At 47.4% G+C, this 18,858-nt stretch overlaps 1 protein-coding gene across 1 annotated transcript in view; it reads left to right on the forward strand.

Moving 5' to 3' along the window:
- GTPBP4 (GTP binding protein 4) overlaps positions 1-18,858 on the forward strand; it is a 48,336-nt gene that overhangs the window by 27,053 nt on the left and 2,425 nt on the right. The window contains exons 13-16 of the mRNA XM_085874294.1: positions 200-300; positions 2,591-2,788; positions 2,940-3,005; positions 3,172-3,300. Of these exons, the coding sequence (XP_085730420.1) occupies positions 200-300; positions 2,591-2,788; positions 2,940-3,005; positions 3,172-3,300 (494 nt within the window). The remainder of the gene's footprint in view (positions 1-199; positions 301-2,590; positions 2,789-2,939; positions 3,006-3,171; positions 3,301-18,858) is intronic.

An 18,858-nucleotide genomic window follows, 5' to 3' on the forward strand; every position in this document is an offset into this window, starting at 1 on the left:
TTCTTGTATCCTGCTCCCCTTGTTGTACGTTCTGTGTGTTCGCTCTTCAATGAGCCTTGACATTGTATGCAGAAAAACAAACAAACATTTTATCCGCTCAGAAATTATACGCTTTGACAGTTAGGGCACATTTCTGCTGTGATCCGATAATGCATTTCTGTAATCTGATATTGTTCTTGGTTCCTTTATCTTGTTTTAGAACACTGGGACCTGAAAAACGCAGAGGAGCAGTATGACGTCATACCGGAGGTCTGGGAGGGGCACAACATCGCTGATTATATCGATCCGGATATCATGAAGGTTTGTTCTTCGGTCACGTGATGCTTGTAAACACGAGAGTCGCTCCATCATGCACGTTCCCATGCAATGCATCCTGCAGGGTGTGGAGCTGGTGCTCTTACTGCTTAGCTGTTCAGATTTCAATTCCTGAAACATTACTCTATCAACAAGGAGGTTCAACTCCAATTCTGCGGTGCTGCTTGTCATGTTGCCTTGAAACTGGTGGATTTGCGAGGTTTTTGCTTCAATTTCATGCGGCTTTATTATTGCGTGTACGAATCATACTTGCAGATAGAGGCCTCCCCCTTCGCTCCCCATCCTCCCTTGCCACCCTCTCTGTCTTTTTATCTTGCCAAAACGAAGTTTTTGCAAGATATGTTAGTCAGCTTGTATGTTTTTTTTTTATTTTTATTTTTTTGTTTGTCTGTAATCACATATAAAAAATTCTGCAGAGCACAGTTATCATTGGAAATTTTTGTAACTTCGCATATCAGAGGCCTATAGAGGTCCCTTTCAGCGCATAAAATTTTGAAGGTCAAGGTCAAAGGTCAAGGTCACTTTGTCGCAAATCAGGGGAGTCGACGAAACCCTTATTTTTTGAGTAATTTTGATCGGATCGTCTTCAAACTTCATGGGAATATAGTTCATGGTCTGGCGCTCAGCTGATTAAGTTTTGGTGGCGATTGGCCTTGACCTTCATATGTTTTTTTTTTTTTGTCTGTAATCACGTATAAATCACTCTGCAGAGCACAGTTATTATTGGAAATTTTTGTAACTTCGCATATCAGAGGCCTATAGAGGTCCCTTTCAGCGCATAAAATTTTGAAGGTCAAAGGTCAAGGTAACTTTGTCGCAAATCAGGGGAGTCGACGAAACCCTTATTTTTTTGAGTAATTTTGATCGGATCGTCTTCAAACTTCATGGGAATATAGTTTATGGTCTGGCGCTCAGCTGATTAATATTTGGTGGTGATTGGCCTTGACCTTCATGGTTCACGCCGAAGGTCAAACATATTTCACCCCAAGGTCAAATTTTCAAGTTTTAGGAACCATATCGTGTCATACCTCAAATTGAACACCTCTGAGTGCTTTCTAGATATGTCAAGCTTGAGACATTATGACGTCATGAGGCAACGCATATTTTTCATGGTTACTCTGTAGAACGATTCTCATCGGAATCTCTCGTAGGCAGATATTCCTCAAGGAGTCGCTCCTGGTGGATAGCAGCTCTGTTCACCTCAGTGTGACCTTAAAGAAGTCACACGTGGTCACCTTTTGGCAAGATACGGGTCACCCCTGCGGGTGACATTGGTTTATTTTAATGACATCTGCAGATCTGCAAGACATGTTTTATACTTCACAATCCAAAAAGAGGGAAGTCTGACTACAGTCATCGAACATTGTTGAAGGACAGTGATGTGGATTTCTTTTCTCCCAAACCTCGTAGTGATCGTTGTAGGATTCTTGCCTTGTTGTGGAATCTTATTTAACTCGCAGGGTTTAAACGTCTTGCCGATTCGGTTTTAAAATCCTGTTATAAAATCACAGACAAGTCTTTTCCTTTGAGAACAATTTATTTCTAATTCTATCCACCGTACACTTCTCACCCTCGTATCCCCATTTGTTGCAATATTATTTGGTTCTATTTTATTTATTCTTACTTTTTAGTTAACCGTTAAACCAACCCGATTAATTCACTTCCACAACGTGAAAGTACATCACATCAGAGTTTTATTTTTACTTGGTACTTGGTCAGTCCCAAGGAGTACAAGCCACTGAGATGGTATACATCCTCACGTGCTTGCACTCAAACAACATTACATTTCAAGGCATTTATACTTTCATGGGAGAGTGGAGGGGGTTGTTAACTCTAACTGCATACGTGTCTTCTCGGTGAGAAGCACTGTTATCAGCCCAGGTCACACCGCTTCACAACAACACATTTTTTATCAACATTTAGGGCAAAAGACTCTTGGCCAAAGGGAAGCGGGCACTGACAGCCAATTCGACTTGTAGCATAAAACTTAAATTTATAAAACACCAGCACAATTACAATTTAGAATACATTAATATAATTATTTCCTCCACAACAGCCTTCAGCTATGTTTGAAATCGGTTTCAAGACCCCAGCAACAACTGTGGACTCGTTCTATTCTCAGGGATGGTGAAAATACAAGTATTTCGTACCTATTATGTTGGTGAACCTTAATGCCTCCATTTTGAAAGCATCTGTAGGAATTGACTGTCACAGGAAAGGGATTTAAACTGATCTTGTGGTTTATGTGTCTCGGTTTGATGTGTACGTGGAGTAGAAACTGCAGGCCCTGGAGAAGGAGGAAGAATTACGGGAAGCAGCGGGAGTTTATGAGAGCGACGAAAGTGACACTGAACAGCAGAAGGAGATACGAAGGCTCGCCGCCACGATCCGCCAAAAGAAGAGCCAATGCATCTTGAAGTCTCGCTCCAAGAAGACTGTGGAAAAGCCACGGATGCCACGCACTGCCAGAACAGTACGTGTTCTTTTTGGGTGTGCTGTTTTGTGTGATGTTCATGTCATTCATTTAATGAGTATAAACAATAAAATTTATACGAGTGAAAACTGAATAATGACCCATCTTCCTGGCAATCGCGTGGAATGCTCTCTGCATTCGTTTCCCACAGGTGGAAAGGAAAACTCTAGAAAGAGAGATGTCTGCTTTGGGGTTGGACATGTCCAACAAAGATGATGTGAGTCTTTAGTGCTGTCCTATCCATGGCAGCCTACTTGGTTTAGGTGTACGAATCACGATTGTCGATGGAGGTGGAACAACTCATTGAGAATTTATTATTATAGTTATGAAATGTGAAATTGTATTAATGAGAGTCTTATGTAAATCTATTTTTGTCCTTGTAGACCCACTATGCACGACGGGCTCGCAGTCTCACCCGGAAACGTAAGAGGACAGGTTCAGAGGTCGCCACTTCACGAGCACGTAGCTCTTCTTGTACTCCCCGAGATCGCTCTGGCATGCGGGACGAACAGGTTGATGATGGCTTTTATTTGGTTTTATTGAATTCAGGACTTGCTTCCCGTTTAAAGATCACATTTCTCTCCTATTGTTGGCTCTGTCAATATCGATTTTTTTTATTTATTTATTTATTTTTGATATCGATATTCTGCTGGAGTCGTATCGATATTGGTTAAAAAAAAAAAAAACAGAAAATAAAAATGAAATAATTATTTTGTTTTAAAGCAAGATCAGTTTTGGTAATTGGCACAGGTCAGGATCCATCGCTGGACCGCAGTACCGGTATGATTATATCTATATCGCTTTCATACCGGTATTGCAATCGCAGATCACTGAATCGACACAGGATTTTTAAAGCACACCCGATTCATATAAATAACTCATTTCTTTAAAAACAGCCACGAGGGAAAAGAAAAACGCGATTACTTGTTCAGTGCTCAGATGCTGAAGGTTAAAAGTGAAAATGTACTGTACGTATTTCATGGTACGTCTTGACATCATACGTTCCACTGTTCCATGTGTAGCCGAGTCAGAGTTTTTTTTCCATTGTGTAGTCTTTGTACGGTATTTAAAGATTGTAAACATCTTTCCACGATTTGTTCATTGTTGGTATCACAGCTCGGTACATCTACTGATTATTTTATTTTATTTATTTATTTGTTGGTGTTTTTTTTGTATACTGGTGTAATGAGTACATTTTAAATTCCACTCTACGAGCAGGGAGCAGCTGTTGTTTTTCTCACACGATGACCACAATCGATGCGCCAATTATCGGGTTTTATTGGGGAGTTTTCCAGGAAATAATTTAAGAAAAGAAAAAAAAAAATTTAATTCCACGATGATTTGCACATGTTGAGGGATCCATTGTATATTGTATAGCCTGCGGGTAATGGGTTAATGGGGCAAATAATTTGGGTCATTGTATTGAGAAAACTGAGTTGATAGGGTGTGGTTGTGTGACATGGTTGTGGCTGTGGTGGTGTGCGGGATGGTTTCAGATGTGGAATGAACAGGGGGGTTTCAAGGGGATGGTGTGAAGTGGGGGTTGGGAGGCGAAAAGACTCGAGAGGGATTTGCCATGGAGGAACGACCAGGTGGATTTAGATGAATGAAATTTCCCATGGGAATTATGGGGTTTGAAAGGCAAAAAGGGTGGGATTGTGAGGACTGAGGAGTTTGTGAGTTACTTTTTGGAAGTTCAAGGATGGGGGACCGGTGATGGATATGTAGCCAGAGTTAAAGAAGGGTTGAAAGATGGATTGACAGGCGGAGGGATTGAAAGAGGGATTGTTCGACTGAAAGACAAAAGTTGGAGAGTCAAGACTCGGGGGACCAGGGACATTACTCGGGGAATGAAATACGCTAAACTTGACGCCATTTCCCTCCCCCATTCCTCCAAACAACGGGCAGGAACTGGAAGTCCATTCTACATGCAGATTGAAGACTTATCTTATTCTGTGAACGGGAACTAGTTCATAGTTCATACTGGTATCACTTTCATATCGGTATGACTCTCACAGATCACCGACTCAGCACAGGCTTTCTAAAGCACACCCGTTTCATATAAATAACCAATTAGCAATTGCTTTAAAACCTTCCTTGAGGGCAAAGAAAAAATGCAACTGCTTGTCTGGAGCTGATGAGCTCGGATGCTGAGGTTCAGAAGTTAAAACCCACTGTAGTACTTCCTGGTACATCTTGACGTCATACGTTTCACTGATACTGTTCTAGTTTTAGCTGAAACGCCGAGTGCATTAAAGGGTTTCAATATTGTACAGTATTTAAAGATTGTAATCACCTTTCTTCGATTTGTTGGTGATTGATATATATATATATATATATATATATATATATATATATATATATATATATATATATATATATATATATATATATATATATATATATATATATATATATATATATATATATATATATATATATTGTTACGGATTCGCGCCCGCCGGCGTGCTGACGGCCACGTAACTCGAATCGCGGCACGTCGCCCACCGGACGGACAATCCAGTCGTGACCCTCTCGGACTAACGCCGGGAACCAGTCACGGGTGGACCTTTCGGTCTCACCGCGATCGAGCCAATCGGCCCCCGCGTGGGATAGGGTTGCTCGCCAAATTCGACCGACCTAAGTACCCACACGGAGGGTAGACCGGGCGATCGCACCTCGCCGCAGGTCGACTTCGGACACGGGCCACTTAAGCGACCCGTTCCGTACTATCGGGATAACCGAGCGGTGTTATCGTCGGCCTCGACGGTTCGATTAATTATCGGGCGTATTCAGCCCACCACCAACCCTTTACGTGAAGCAAGATGAGGATTCAATGAGAGAAATGACGAAGCGAAGCGGGAAACAGTTCAACATAAAGCACATTTATTCGCGATGAACGGAAAGCACACATATACAATTCCACCAAAAGCACATAGAAGGAAAAGAAACACAATGCAATTACACAAAAAGCAAATGTAAAAGCGAAGACACAATGCAGAGCTATCCGACTACCGAGCACACGGCAACACTTATACCATTCTACTTCACAGACGGCGCCGACAACACATACCCAAAACCAAGAAAAAGAACACCCTCAAGGATGAGGCGGGCCTGAGGCCGAGACCGGGTCGGGCCTACCCGTCTGGTGATGAGACGCGGAGCGGCGATGGTGCCTCAACTCCGCGGGCCTCGCGGACAGTGTCTGGTAGGGGGTGGGAAAAGGGGCCCCCTTGGTCGCACTATCTCAGCGCGGGGGGAAACAGGAGGGGGTTGCTGATGCTCGGGGAAAGGAGGATTTTTACTTTGTCTCGAGTCCCGCGACGAGCGTCTCCACCTCGACCAGGTCGCGCCGTCGGCCTCCCTGGTGTGCAGCTCCCGGCACGACGCGAGCACCCCCTCGTCTGCCTTCGCCGCCTCTCCACAGCTCCGTCCTCTTCGCTCCGACTCAACGCACACGACGACGACCAACAACCAACAACTCTTTTCTGAGGAACGCAGCCGCTTATATCAGCCCCGTGGCTTCGCCTTTGACCCCCTGCCTTCGACCTTTCACCTCGCTCCCCATTGGCCCAAGAAAAAGTGGGCGTGAATGCATTTTGATCCATGAATTTGCATATAGCGGCCGCCCTCCAACGCCCTGGAGGCGGGGCCAAATCGCCCCTCGCTCACCGATTGGACGGAACAAAAGTGGGCGTGTGTCGTTTTTGATCCGTTTTTGGAGCGGAAAATCCGTGGTTTTGTACACGCTGTTCGGCGCGCGCCCTGCACGAGTCCAATACCGGTACCCACAAGCGGCGCAAGAACGGTGGCGATGCGACGGTTGCGAGGTGTGACGGGAAAGGTCGTGGCTGTTGTGGTGAAGCGGCGTTGTGGTGGGTGGTTGATGTTGTGACGACTGTTGAGACGCGGTTGGCGGTGGTAATCATGGCGGTTGGTCCAAAATAAAGATAGTAAAAGAAAAACGGCTATCCTGAAGAGTCGCAGCACGCATGAATGACATTTATTCCCTCTAGACAACGGGTTTGGGCCTAACTACACATATACTTACCGAGATATCTCACCTAAGGGACCTGAATGGTGGTTTGCGAATTTGGTAACCACAACAATATATATATATATATATATATATATATATATATATATATATATATATATATATATATATATATCTATTTTTATATATATATATGTATGTATATATATATATATGTATGTGTATATATATATATATATATATATATATATATATATATATATATATATATATATATATATATAGTGGGGAGAACAAGTATTTGATACACTGCCGATTTTGCAGGTTTTCCCACTTACAAAGCACGTAGAGGTCTGTAATTTTTATCATAGGTACACTTCAACTGAAAGACGGAATCCAAAACAAAAATCCTGAAAATCACACTGCATGATTTTAAAATAATTAATTTGCATTTTATTGCATGAAATAAGTATTTGATCACCTACCAAACCAGTAAGAATTCCGACTCTCACAGACCTGTTAGTTTCGTCTTTAAGAAGCCCTCCCATTCTCCACTCATTACCTGTATTAACTGCACCTGTTTGAACTCGTTATCTGCATAAAAGACAGCTGTCCACACTCAATCAATCAGACTCCAACCTCTCCACAATGGGCAAGACCAGAGAGCTGTCTAAGGACATCAGGGACAAAATTGTAGACTTGCACAAGGATGGGATGGACTACAGGAAAATAGGCAAGCAGCTTGGTGAGAAGGCAACAACTGTTGGCGCAATTATTACAAAATGGAAGAAGTTCAAGATAACAGTCAATCTCCCTCGGTCTTGGGCTCCATGCAAGATCTCACCTCGTGGAGCCTCAATGATCATGAGAAAGGTGAGGGATCAGCCCAGAATTACATGGCAGGACCTGGTCAATGACCTGAAGAGAGCTGGGACCACAGTATCAAAGAAAACCATAAGTAACACACTACGCCGTCATGGATTAAAATCCTGCAGTGCCCGCAAGGTCCCTCTGCTCAAGCCAGCGCATGTCCAGGCCCGTCTGAAGTTTGCCAATGACCATCTGGATGATCCAGAGGAGGAATGGGAGAAGGTCATGTGGTCTTATGAGACCAAAATAGAGCTTTTTGGTTTAAACTCCACTCGCTGTGTTTGGAGGAAGAAGAAGGATGAGTACAACCACAAGAACACCATCGCAACTGTGAAGCATGGAGGTGGAAACATCATTCTTTGGGGATGCTTTTCTCCAAAGGGAACAGGACGACTGCACCGTATTGAGGGTAGGATGGATGAGGCCATGTATTGCAAGATCTTGGCCAACAACCTCCTTCCCTCAACAACAGCATTGAAGATGGGGCGTGGCTGGGTCTTCCAGCATGACAAAGACCTGAAACACAGCCAGGGCAACTAAGGAGTGGCTCCGTAAGAAGCATCTCAAGGTCCTGGTGTGGCCGAGCCAGTCTCCAGACCTGAACCCAATATAAAATCTTTGGAGGGAGCTGAAAGTCTGTGTTGCCCAGTGACAGCCCCAAAACCTGAAGGATCTGTTGAAGATCTGTGTGGAGGAGTGGGACAAAATCCCTGCTGCAGTCTGTGCAAACCTGGTTAAGAACTACAGGAAACGTCTGATCTCTGTAATTGCAAACAAAGGTTTCTGTTCCAAATATTAAGTTCTGTTTTTCTGATGTATCAAATACTTATTTCATGCAATAAAATGCAAATTAATTATTTAAAAATCATACAATGTGATTTTCAGGATTTTTGTTTTTGATTCACTCTTTCACAGTTGAAGTGTACCTATGATAAAAATGACAGACCTCTACGTGCTTTGTAAGTGGGAAAACCTGCAAAATCGGCAGTGTATCAAATACTTGTTCTGCCCAGTGTGTGTGTGTGTGTGTGTGTGTGTGTGTGTGTGTGTGTGTGTGTGTGTGTGTGTGTGTGTGTGTGTGTGTGTGTGTGTGTGTGTGTGTGTGTGTGTGTGTGTGTGTGTGTGTGTGTGTGTGTGTGTGTGTGTGTGTGTGTGTGTGTGTGTGTGTGTATATATGTATGTGTATATATGTATGTATGTATGTATGTATATGTATATATGTATGTATATATATATGTATGTATATATATATATATATATATATATATATATATATATATATATATATATATATATATATATATATGTTGTGGTTACCAAATTCGCAAACCACCATTCAGGTCCCTGAGGTGAGATATCTCGGTAAGTATATGTGTAGTTAGGCCCAAACCCGTTGTCTAGTGGGAATACATGTCATTTATGCGTGCTGCGACTCTTCAGGATAGCCGTTTTTCTTTTACTATCTTTATTTTGGACCAACCGCCATTGTTACCACCACCAACCACAATATCAACCACCCACCGCGGCGCCGCTTCACGTCACACCTCGCAACCGTCGCATCGCCACCGTTCTTGCGCCGCTTGTGGGTACCGGTGTTGGACTCGTGCAGGGCGCGCGCCGAACAGCGTGTACAAAACCACGGATTTTCCGCTCCAAAAATGGATCAAAAACGACACACGCCCACTTTTGTTCCGTCCAATCGGTGAGCGAGGGGCGATTTGGCCCCGCCTCCAGGGCGTTGGAGGGCGGTCGCTATATGCAAATTCATGGATCAAAATGCATTCACGCCCACTTTTTCTCGGGCCAATGGGGAGCGAGGTGAAAGGTCGAAGGCAGGGGGTCAAAGGCGAAGCCACGGGGCTTATATAAGCGACCGCGTTCGTCAGTAGAGTGGAGTTAAGACTTCGCAGTCGGAGTTGGGAAGAGGAAGAATTGGTTGTTGGTCGTCGTCGTCGTCGTGTGCGTTGGAGTCGGAGCGAAGAGGACGGAGCTGTGGAGAGGCGGCGAAGGCAGACGAGGGGGTGCTCGCGTCGTGCCGGCAGCTGCACACCAGGGAGGCCGACGGCGCGACCTGGCCGAGGTGGAGACGCTCGTCGCGGGACTCGAGGCAGAGTAAAAATCCTCCTTACCCCGAGCATCAGCAACCCCCTCCTGTTTCCCCCCGCGCTGAGATAGTGCGACCAAGGGGGCCCCTTTTCCCACCCCCTACCAGACACTGTCCGCGAGGCCCGCGGAGTTGGGGCACCATCGCCGCTCCGCGTCTCATCACCAGACGGGCAGGCCCGACCCGGTCTCGGCCTCAGGCCCGCCTCATCCTTGAGGGTGTTCTTTTCCTTGGTTTTGGGTGTGTGTTGTCGGCGCCGTCTGTGAAGTAAAATTGTATAAGTGTTGCCGTGTGCTCGCGTAGTCGGTATTAGATCTGCATTGTCGCATTTGCTTTTTGTGTAAAATTGCATTGTGTTTCTTCCTCTTTTCTATGTGCTTTTGGTGGAATTTAATATGTGTGCTTTCCGTTCATCGCGAATAAATGTGCTTTGTGTTGAACTGTTTCCAGCTTCGCTTCGTCATTTCTTTCATTGAATCCTCATCTTGCTTCACGTAAAGGGTTGGTAGTGGGCTGAATATGCCCGATAATTAATCGAACCGTCGAGGTCGACGAATAACACCGCTCGGTTATCCCGATAGTACGGAACGGGTCGCTTAAGTGGCCCGTGTCCGAAGTCGACCTGCGGCGAGGTGCGATCGCCCGGTCTACCCTCCGTGTGGGTACTTAGGTAGGTCGAATTTGGCGAGCAACCCTATCCCACGCGGGGGCCGATTGGCTCGATCGCGGTGAGACCGAAAGGTCCACCCGTGACTGGTTCTCGGCGTTAGTCCGAGAGGGTCACGACTGGATTGTCCGTCCGGTGGGCGACGTGCCGCGATTCGAGTTACGTGGCCGTCAGCACGCCGGCGGGCGCGAATCCGCAACACTGGTGTCAGGAGTGGGATACAAATCCATCGCCCTCCTCGCGGCACTGGTATCGGAGAACAGGAAAACGGGCTCTCCTGTCTCCAGCTAAATTCACGGGAATCGGTCCAGGGGTGAGAGAAGCGACCCCCGATTCCCTCCAAATTACGAGCGAGCGAAATTAACCCTTCACGAGAAGCAAGATGGCGTCTCAAGGCGAGCGGGAGCCGGGGGTATTAGAAATGGATGTAGAATGTGTAGAATCCATGGCTCAGGATGAAATCCCCGTGCAGGAAATGTTGGTTGTACAGGAAAACGAACTCGCCCAACTGAACCCAGAGCCCGAAATGGGTGCGGCAGCGGCCGCGGTGTATGACACCTCCCCTCCCCCTCTCCACCAAAACCCTTCCCCAACCCCTGCCGAAACGGCTCACTCAAGCGCACCCGACATGGCCCAGCTATGCGCCATGCTGGCGGAAATGACAGCGAAGATAAATGCGAACATGAACGAAAAGAATACAAAGCAAATAAACGGAATGAACAAGCAAATGGACGAAGTGAAAACGACGATGGATGCGAATACACAGCAAATGAAAAAAGAAATGAAAGAGCTACGGGGTGAGACGCAGAACATGGGCCGATGCCTGCAGGCGGGCATGAAGGCCGTGACCAGGGAGCTGGGAATGGCGACTCCACGTGTGGGAGCAAACGAGCTGGAAGGGGGTGCAACGGCTGACAGGCCCGCGGTGGAGGCGGGTAAAAAAATAATTCGGGGGGCGTGTTGGGCGAGGGTCGTGACAGAAGAATCGACGGTGACAAAAAGGGAAAAATTAAATGGGGAGACCAAAACGTGTGAGACGAGACACGAGGTGACGACAACAGAAACTTATAAATGTATAGAGACACGGGAGACAAAAAAAATAGAGGAGAGACTGCACGATGAAGATGGGGTAAGTGACGCACACACACACACGGAGGTAGTGGAGGATAATGGGGGTGAGCTCGCGGAGCGTGTGGGGACCCAGTGCGAGCACCTGGATGGCCTCCTCCAGGAACGAGGGGAGGGAGTATGCCCCCTTGAGGCAAGTCACGACCAGGTGAGTTCGGTCGTGCTTCGCGAGGTTGAGGGGACGAGTGCTGTGGACAGGTGCACGGAGAGCTTGGGGGGTATAGAGGCCCCGGAGACCCTTGTGGGGACACGAATCCCCAGTGTGGTTGTCCCTGTGTGTGTGGGGCAAGGTGTGAGTGCGTCCCCGTGTGTGGAAGCGACCCCGTGTGTGAGTGGTGTGGTGGCGATGGTGCCGGAGTACGTGCTTCCCAGCACGCCGTGTGTGGATGAGGCACCGTGTGTGCAAAAGAGGCCGTGTGTGGATGAAACGGCCAGTGTGGATGGGGCACCGCGGGTGAGTGCCCCCGCGTGTGTGAGTGAGGCCGTGTGTGTGGATGAAACGGCCAGTGTGAGTGAGGCACCGCGGGTGAGTGCCCCCGCGTGTGTGAGTGAGGCCGTGTGTGTGAGTGAGGCACCGCGGGTGAGTGCCCCCGCGTGTGTGAGTGAGGCACGGTGTGTGGATGAGGCACCACGAGTGAGTGAAAGGCCGCGAGTGCGTGGAGCCACGTGTGCGAGGGAGGTAGCATGCGTGAGTGAACGGCCGAGTGCAAGGGAGACCGTGTGTGTGAGAGAGCGGTATGTAAGGGAGATGTCGGTGGGCATGCGGGAGCACGCAGCCGCGTCTCGCGGTGTGAATGTGATGGAATGGAGTGTGAGCGTCGTAACACGCAGGTGTGCGTGGGTCGAATGGCAACGACGGCGACAGAAGAAAGAAAGCCGAGTCGCGGCTGTAGTTGTTTCGGGGACCGTGCCGGGTTCACCCAGCAGTGAGCACGCGGTCCGTGCTGTGCAACGCACGAGGCCCCCACGTGCTCGCTTGCGAGAGTGAAGTCCCGGTCCGGAAACGCACGCGGTGGATTTGCCGATCCCGCGGACGGACAAAGCTTAGGCAGGTAAACGGATTTGGACCGGACGGGTTCTCCACGCGATCGTGTGTGTTAAGCTCCAACGGGCAAAGCACATGTGTTCGCGTGGGGAACCCCTCGAGACGTGGGGCTTGTGTTTTTTTTTATGCGCACGGTGACGCCATGGCTGCACGTGGGGTTGGAATCCGGCAGGAGGGGTATCTCTGCCGGATGGTACCGTCCAAGGAGGGACGAGGAACACGTGCAGCTGCATGACGTCACGGGCAGGTGCAAAGTGCACGAGTTGCCGCGCTGGTGCTGCGCATGAAAAAAAAAAAAAGCAAGCCTCACTTTCGGGTGCACAGGATTCCTGGGCAAGGGGTGGAAGACCCCCTTGACCTGGGCACAGGATGGAAACTAGTTAGGGGGAAGGGTTAGCTTAGTTAGACCGACTTCATGGGGCAGGGGTAAGTCCTCATGGAGTCCGTGGAATGGATTAGGTAGAGGGATTTAGTGAGCTTTAGGTTGGGAAATAAAATGATTTATTTTGAGGACATGGACAGACTTGTGAATGTGTAGAGGGGACGTAGCTTAGCTACGTAGTGTTAAAAGGAACGTGCTACTAGTTTAAGGGACGACGTGGGAGCACGAGTTAGTTAGGGGATATAGTTAGGAGGATGGCAGAGTTCAGTGGTGTGTGTGTTGAAGAGTTGTTGGTGAGTGGATTGGAAGCATGTGCTTGGTGAGTGAGTGAGGCCAGCGGGTCTGTGTGTGTGTGGAGCGAATGGGGAATGCATGGTGCGATGAGTGATTGGGGGAGGAGTGACTCCCACCCAAGGGACCCCGGGGTCAGTATAAAGTGAGTTAGGGGGGGTAGTCAAATTGAAAAATGGAGGTTGTTTTGTTGTTGGTGGGAAAGTAGGCTCGAAACCCATTTGGAGGGGTGCAGGAGCCCTGTTGACGGGCTTGGGAGCGTGGCTGCGAAAGGTGAGTATCGCTGAGTGGGTACCCCGGGCACCAGGCTAGTCGGCCGTGGTAGGCCAAGGGCCCATGGGGGGCCGGGATAGCGTAGTGGGCACGGGTGCGTCTGCTTGGTGCGGAGGCCCGGGGCGCCATTAGCCGCGTGGGCAGTGTTGTGGGCACGGGTGACCCTCGGAAAGGGGCCCGGGAGGCCGGCCTGCCACGTGTGCGTTTCAGGGGAGGTGCCATGGGGGGCACTCCCCGGTGTTAGGGAGCTGGTAGGCTCGGAGGCAGTGTAGTGCCCGGGGTGCCATAGCTGGGGAATTGGCAGAGGGTCGTGCCTGCCAAAGGGAGCCACGTGTCCCAGCCATGAGACCGTGTGAGGGCACGGAGAGAAAATTGGGGGGCGAGGCCCGAAATTGTGAGGACACCAACACAGGCGATGGGAATCTGGGTTGTTAGAACCAATAGTTTAAGCGAGAGGCGCTTGTTGAAAGCCCCGGGGTAGTTTAACAGTTAAATGGCTAGGGTAGATTAGGAGATGTACCCCTCCGCACCATCCATCCCCTCGCTGTCGTTGTGGGCCGCTGGACCCACTTGGTGTTAAGATCGCTGAACTCTGGGGAGGCCATTCTGAGGCTTGAGTTGGGCCTCGACACAGGACGTTAGCTCTCCCTTATTCCCCTCCGGGAAGGGAACGTAGGGGTTGGGAGTAGGCTAGGTGACAGGATAGGTTAGCCGAACAAAGACGATAAAGGGGGTTAGGGGACGATTTATAGTGGGGGAGTAAAAATAAAAACAACAAAAAAATTAAGTTGGGGCTAAATTGGGATTTTACAAATTAAGGGAGTGGGTATGTACAGTGACAGGCAAAGGCGATAGGTGGGAGGGAGACAGGTAGGAAGGTCCGAGCCCGCCTTCCAAGTGGCCAGCACCACCGCACTCCCTCCACCAACCTCCACTGAACGGCAAAGGCTGGCCAACTTCATCGGCTGGCCGTGTTTTGCTTCAAGGCGGAGGCCGGCCAACTTCATCGGCAGCTGTTGTTTTGCTTCAAGGCCTGTGCCGGCCCACTTCATCTGCCGGCTGGCTGTTTTCTTCAAGGCCTGTGCCGGCCAGTTCGTCTGCCGGCTGTGTTTGCCTGCAACGGCCTTCTTCTGCGGGCTGTGTTTGCCTGCTCACCTTTGCCATGCCATGCCCACTGCCCATGTTCACCAGCCCCGTTCAATTTTTGCTTTGCCCCCCCCCCCCTGTTCATTTCCATGTGCGCCAGGATCCGCAAGGCAACAGTTTGCAAGCTGCGAGAACTGCCATGTTGGCAGCTACAACACGGGCCTGCAGTGGCGGCCCGTGCACCGTGTTTGTGTTCATGCATCCATTCGTTGTGCTCATTGCGTGTGCCACTTGAGCTGGCACGGAGACTGCATTTGTGCAGCCCATGCACCGTTGTGGTTCACTGCGTTCAGTTCAAAAGGGAAGGCCTTGGACTGCGTGTGAGCAGCCAGCCACGTTCCCTGTCACCTGCATTGTTTTGAGCCAGAGACTGCATGCGAGCAGCCTGGCTCCCTGTTAACTGCTTTCTTTTGCAGAGTTCATTGATCCTGGGCCATGGTTTAGTGTAAAATTTGTAAGTTAAGGTTAAGATGTACTGTAAATATGAGTGCGCCCCCGGCATGTCTGTCCTTGCGCCGGCAATTTTATTTAAGTCGTCCGTGTGAGTGAGTTTGTTTCGGTCGTTACGCAGCCCTCAGGTTATTTATTTTGGGGACACGAATACCATGAATGTCGCACTCAGGGATCCATAGGTAAAATGTACTAGGGGAAAACTACACATGATGGCACACGAAAATTTGACGACTCGGGACGAGTCTGTAAAAAGGGGAGGGGGTAGTGTTGTGGTTACCAAATTCGCAAACCACCATTCAGGTCCCTTAGGTGAGATATCTCGGTAAGTATATGTGTAGTTAGGCCCAAACCCGTTGTCTAGTGGGAATACATGTCATTTATGCGTGCTGCGACTCTTCAGGATAGCCGTTTTTCTTTTACTATCTTTATTTTGGACCTACCGCCATTGTTACCACCACCAACCACAACATCAACCACCCACCGCGGCGCCGCTTCACGTCACACCTCGCAACCGTCGCATCGCCACCGTTCTTGCGCCGCTTGTGGGTACCGGTGTTGGACTCGTGTAGGGCGCGCGCCGAACAGCGTGTACAAAACCACGGATTTTCCGCTCCAAAAACGGATCAAAAACGACACACGCCCACTTTTGTTCCGTCCAATCGGTGAGCGAGGGGCGATTTGGCCCCGCCTCCAGGGCGTTGGAGGGCGGTCGCGATATGCAAATTCATGGATCAAAATGCATTCACGCCCACTTTTTCTCGGGCCAATGGGGAGCGAGGTGAAAGGTCGAAGGCAGGGGGTCAAAGGCGAAGCCACGGGGCTTATATAAGCGACCGCGTTCGTCAGTAGAGTGGAGTTAAGACTTCGCAGTCGGTGGAGTTGGGAAGAGGAAGAATTGGTTGTTGGTCGTCGTCGTCGTCGTGTGCGTTGGAGTCGGAGCGAAGAGGACGGAGCTGTGGAGAGGCGGCGAAGGCAGACGAGGGGGTGCTCTCGTCGTGCCGGGAGCTGCACACCAGGGAGGGCGACGGCGCGACCTGGCCGAGGTGGAGACGCTCGTCGCGGGACTCGAGGCAGAGTAAAAATCCTCCTTACCCCGAGCATCAGCAACCCCCTCCTGTTTCCCCCCGCGCTGAGATAGTGCGACCAAGGGGGCCCCTTTTCCCACCCCCTACCAGACACTGTCCGCGAGGCCCGCGGAGTTGGGGCACCATCGCCGCTCCGCGTCTCATCACCAGACGGGTCGGCCCGACCCGGTCTCGGCCTCAGGCCCGCCTCATCCTTGAGGGTGTTCTTTTCCTTGGTTTTGGGTGTGTATTGTCGGCGCCGTCTGTGAAGTAAAATTGTATAAGTGTTGCCGTGTGCTCGCGTAGTCGGTATTAGATCTGCATTGTCGCATTTGCTTTTTGTGTAAAATTGCAGTGTGTTTCTTCCTCTTTTCTATGTGCTTTTGGTGGAATTGAATATGTGTGCTTTCGGTTCATCGCAAATAAATGTGCTTTGTGTTGAACTGTTTCCCGCTTCGCTTCGTCATTTCTTTCATTGAATCCTCATCTTGCTTCACGTAAAGGGTTGGTAGTGGGCTGAATACGCCCGATAATTAATCGAACCGTCGAGGTCGACGAATAACACTGCTCGGTTATCCCGATAGTACGGAACGGGTCGCTTAAGTGGCCCGTGTCCGAAGTCGACCTGCGGCGAGGTGCGATCGCCCGGTCTACCCTCCGTGTGGGTACTTAGGTAGGTCGAATTTGGCGAGCAACCCTATCCCACGCGGGGGCCAATTGGCTCGATCGCGGTGAGACCGAAAGGTCCACCCGTGACTGGTTCCCGGCGTTAGTCCGAGAGGGTCACGACTGGATTGTCCGTCCGGTGGGCGACGTGCCACGATTCGAGTTACGTGGCCGTCAGCACGCCGGCGGGCGCGAATCCGCAACAATATATATACACACACACGAGGTGAATGCACCCTGCGCTGCCCAACAAACAGACAAACAAAAACTTAAAATCATATGTTAGATATATTGTATATGGCGTTGGCCCCATGTCAATCGGCTGAACTTGAAAAATTAACGTCATGAAATCAGGTGATGACGTCATAATTCGGAAACCGGAAGTCTGAAGTACAATTCTTTTACATCGGGACACTCCGGGGTACATGTTCTGTCAGCATGTGAAGTTTGGTGAGGATCAGTCCAGTTTGGTGAAATGCGAATCCGTACACTTCTGAACTTTCTAGGTGAAAAAGGACTGTATTTTCGAACTCAGTGGGGTCGATTTACTCAAAGAAATGTTTAGACGGACAACAAATTAATTATAGATTAGAAAATATCAAAATGAGTTGCATTAGTTACTCAACTCCAGTAATGATAAATCTTGTTTTAGGTCATATTTTCGAAATAGAAGTGAATTCAATGTCGGTGCAGTCATTTCTTGGAGTAAATCGACCCCAAAGAGTTCGAAAATGCACTCCATTTCCACCTTGGACATCCAGAAGTACCTGTAATCATACCTGACCATACCCTAATTTAACCATCTCATGAAACTAAAAGTCGTCATATGGAGTGACCTCTAAATTACCTCCGATCAACTGAAATTTTTTTATGCGCGTTATTGAATCATAGTGGAATAATTTAAGGCTTGTGGAGACATCTGAATTTTTTTTAATATTTTTTTGCTGTTTTTGGACCACCCTAATATATATATATATATATATATATATATATATATATATATATATATATATATATATATATATATATATATATATATATATATATATATATATATATATATATATACATATATATATATATATATATATATATACATATATATATATATATATATATATATATATATATATATATATATATATATATATATATATATATATATATATATATATATATATATATATATATATATATATATATATATATATATATATATTAGATGACCCATTAACCCGTTTGGGTTCCTGTTTCCCGTTGTGACAGCAGTTGATGAAAAAAATCATTTCAAGAAAAAAAAAAAAAAGATAGCTCCAGCGAACGATACCGCTGAGGTTATTTGCATTGATCAAATTCTCCCGAAGAGTACTTGACTGAATCGGGAATTGATTTTTTAATAATTTCTTTTCCTTGCCCGATTTAAACGAAACTTGATACTGCACACCGCAGGCGAATGGTGAGTCAGGTCGGCCGAAAATTTTTGCGCTCTTGTTTACCTTCTTGGCTGTATTTCTGGAACATGCATACATACATACACATATACAAGATGAGAGTTTTAGTAATGTGTATATATATATATGTGTGTATATATATATATATATATATATATATATATATATATATGTATATATATATATGTGTGTATATGTGTATATATATGTGTATATATATATATATATATATATATATATATATATATATATATATATATATATATATATATATATATATATATATATATGTGTATAGAGAGAGACCACAAGCGGAAAACCAGAGATGTCAGGATAAGTCAATTTTGAAGAAACTGGAAAACAAAGTTTCAAGACTTTGGTGGACTGTTTAATAACTGTCATATAGATTTCTTTTCCAGTAAAAGGAAGAGTGATCATTGGCCGATCAAATTAAGCATGTAGCATTTGCCAAGCTTCTGTGTTATTTAATTTAAGAGCAAAGAACGAATCAATGTTGCAAACTGACATCACTG

Source organism: Eptatretus burgeri, chromosome 3, assembly GCF_056783735.1.
Source record: "Eptatretus burgeri isolate ZD-2024b chromosome 3, Ebu_testis_v1, whole genome shotgun sequence".
In the NCBI taxonomy this organism is placed as follows: domain Eukaryota; kingdom Metazoa; phylum Chordata; class Myxini; order Myxiniformes; family Myxinidae; genus Eptatretus; species Eptatretus burgeri.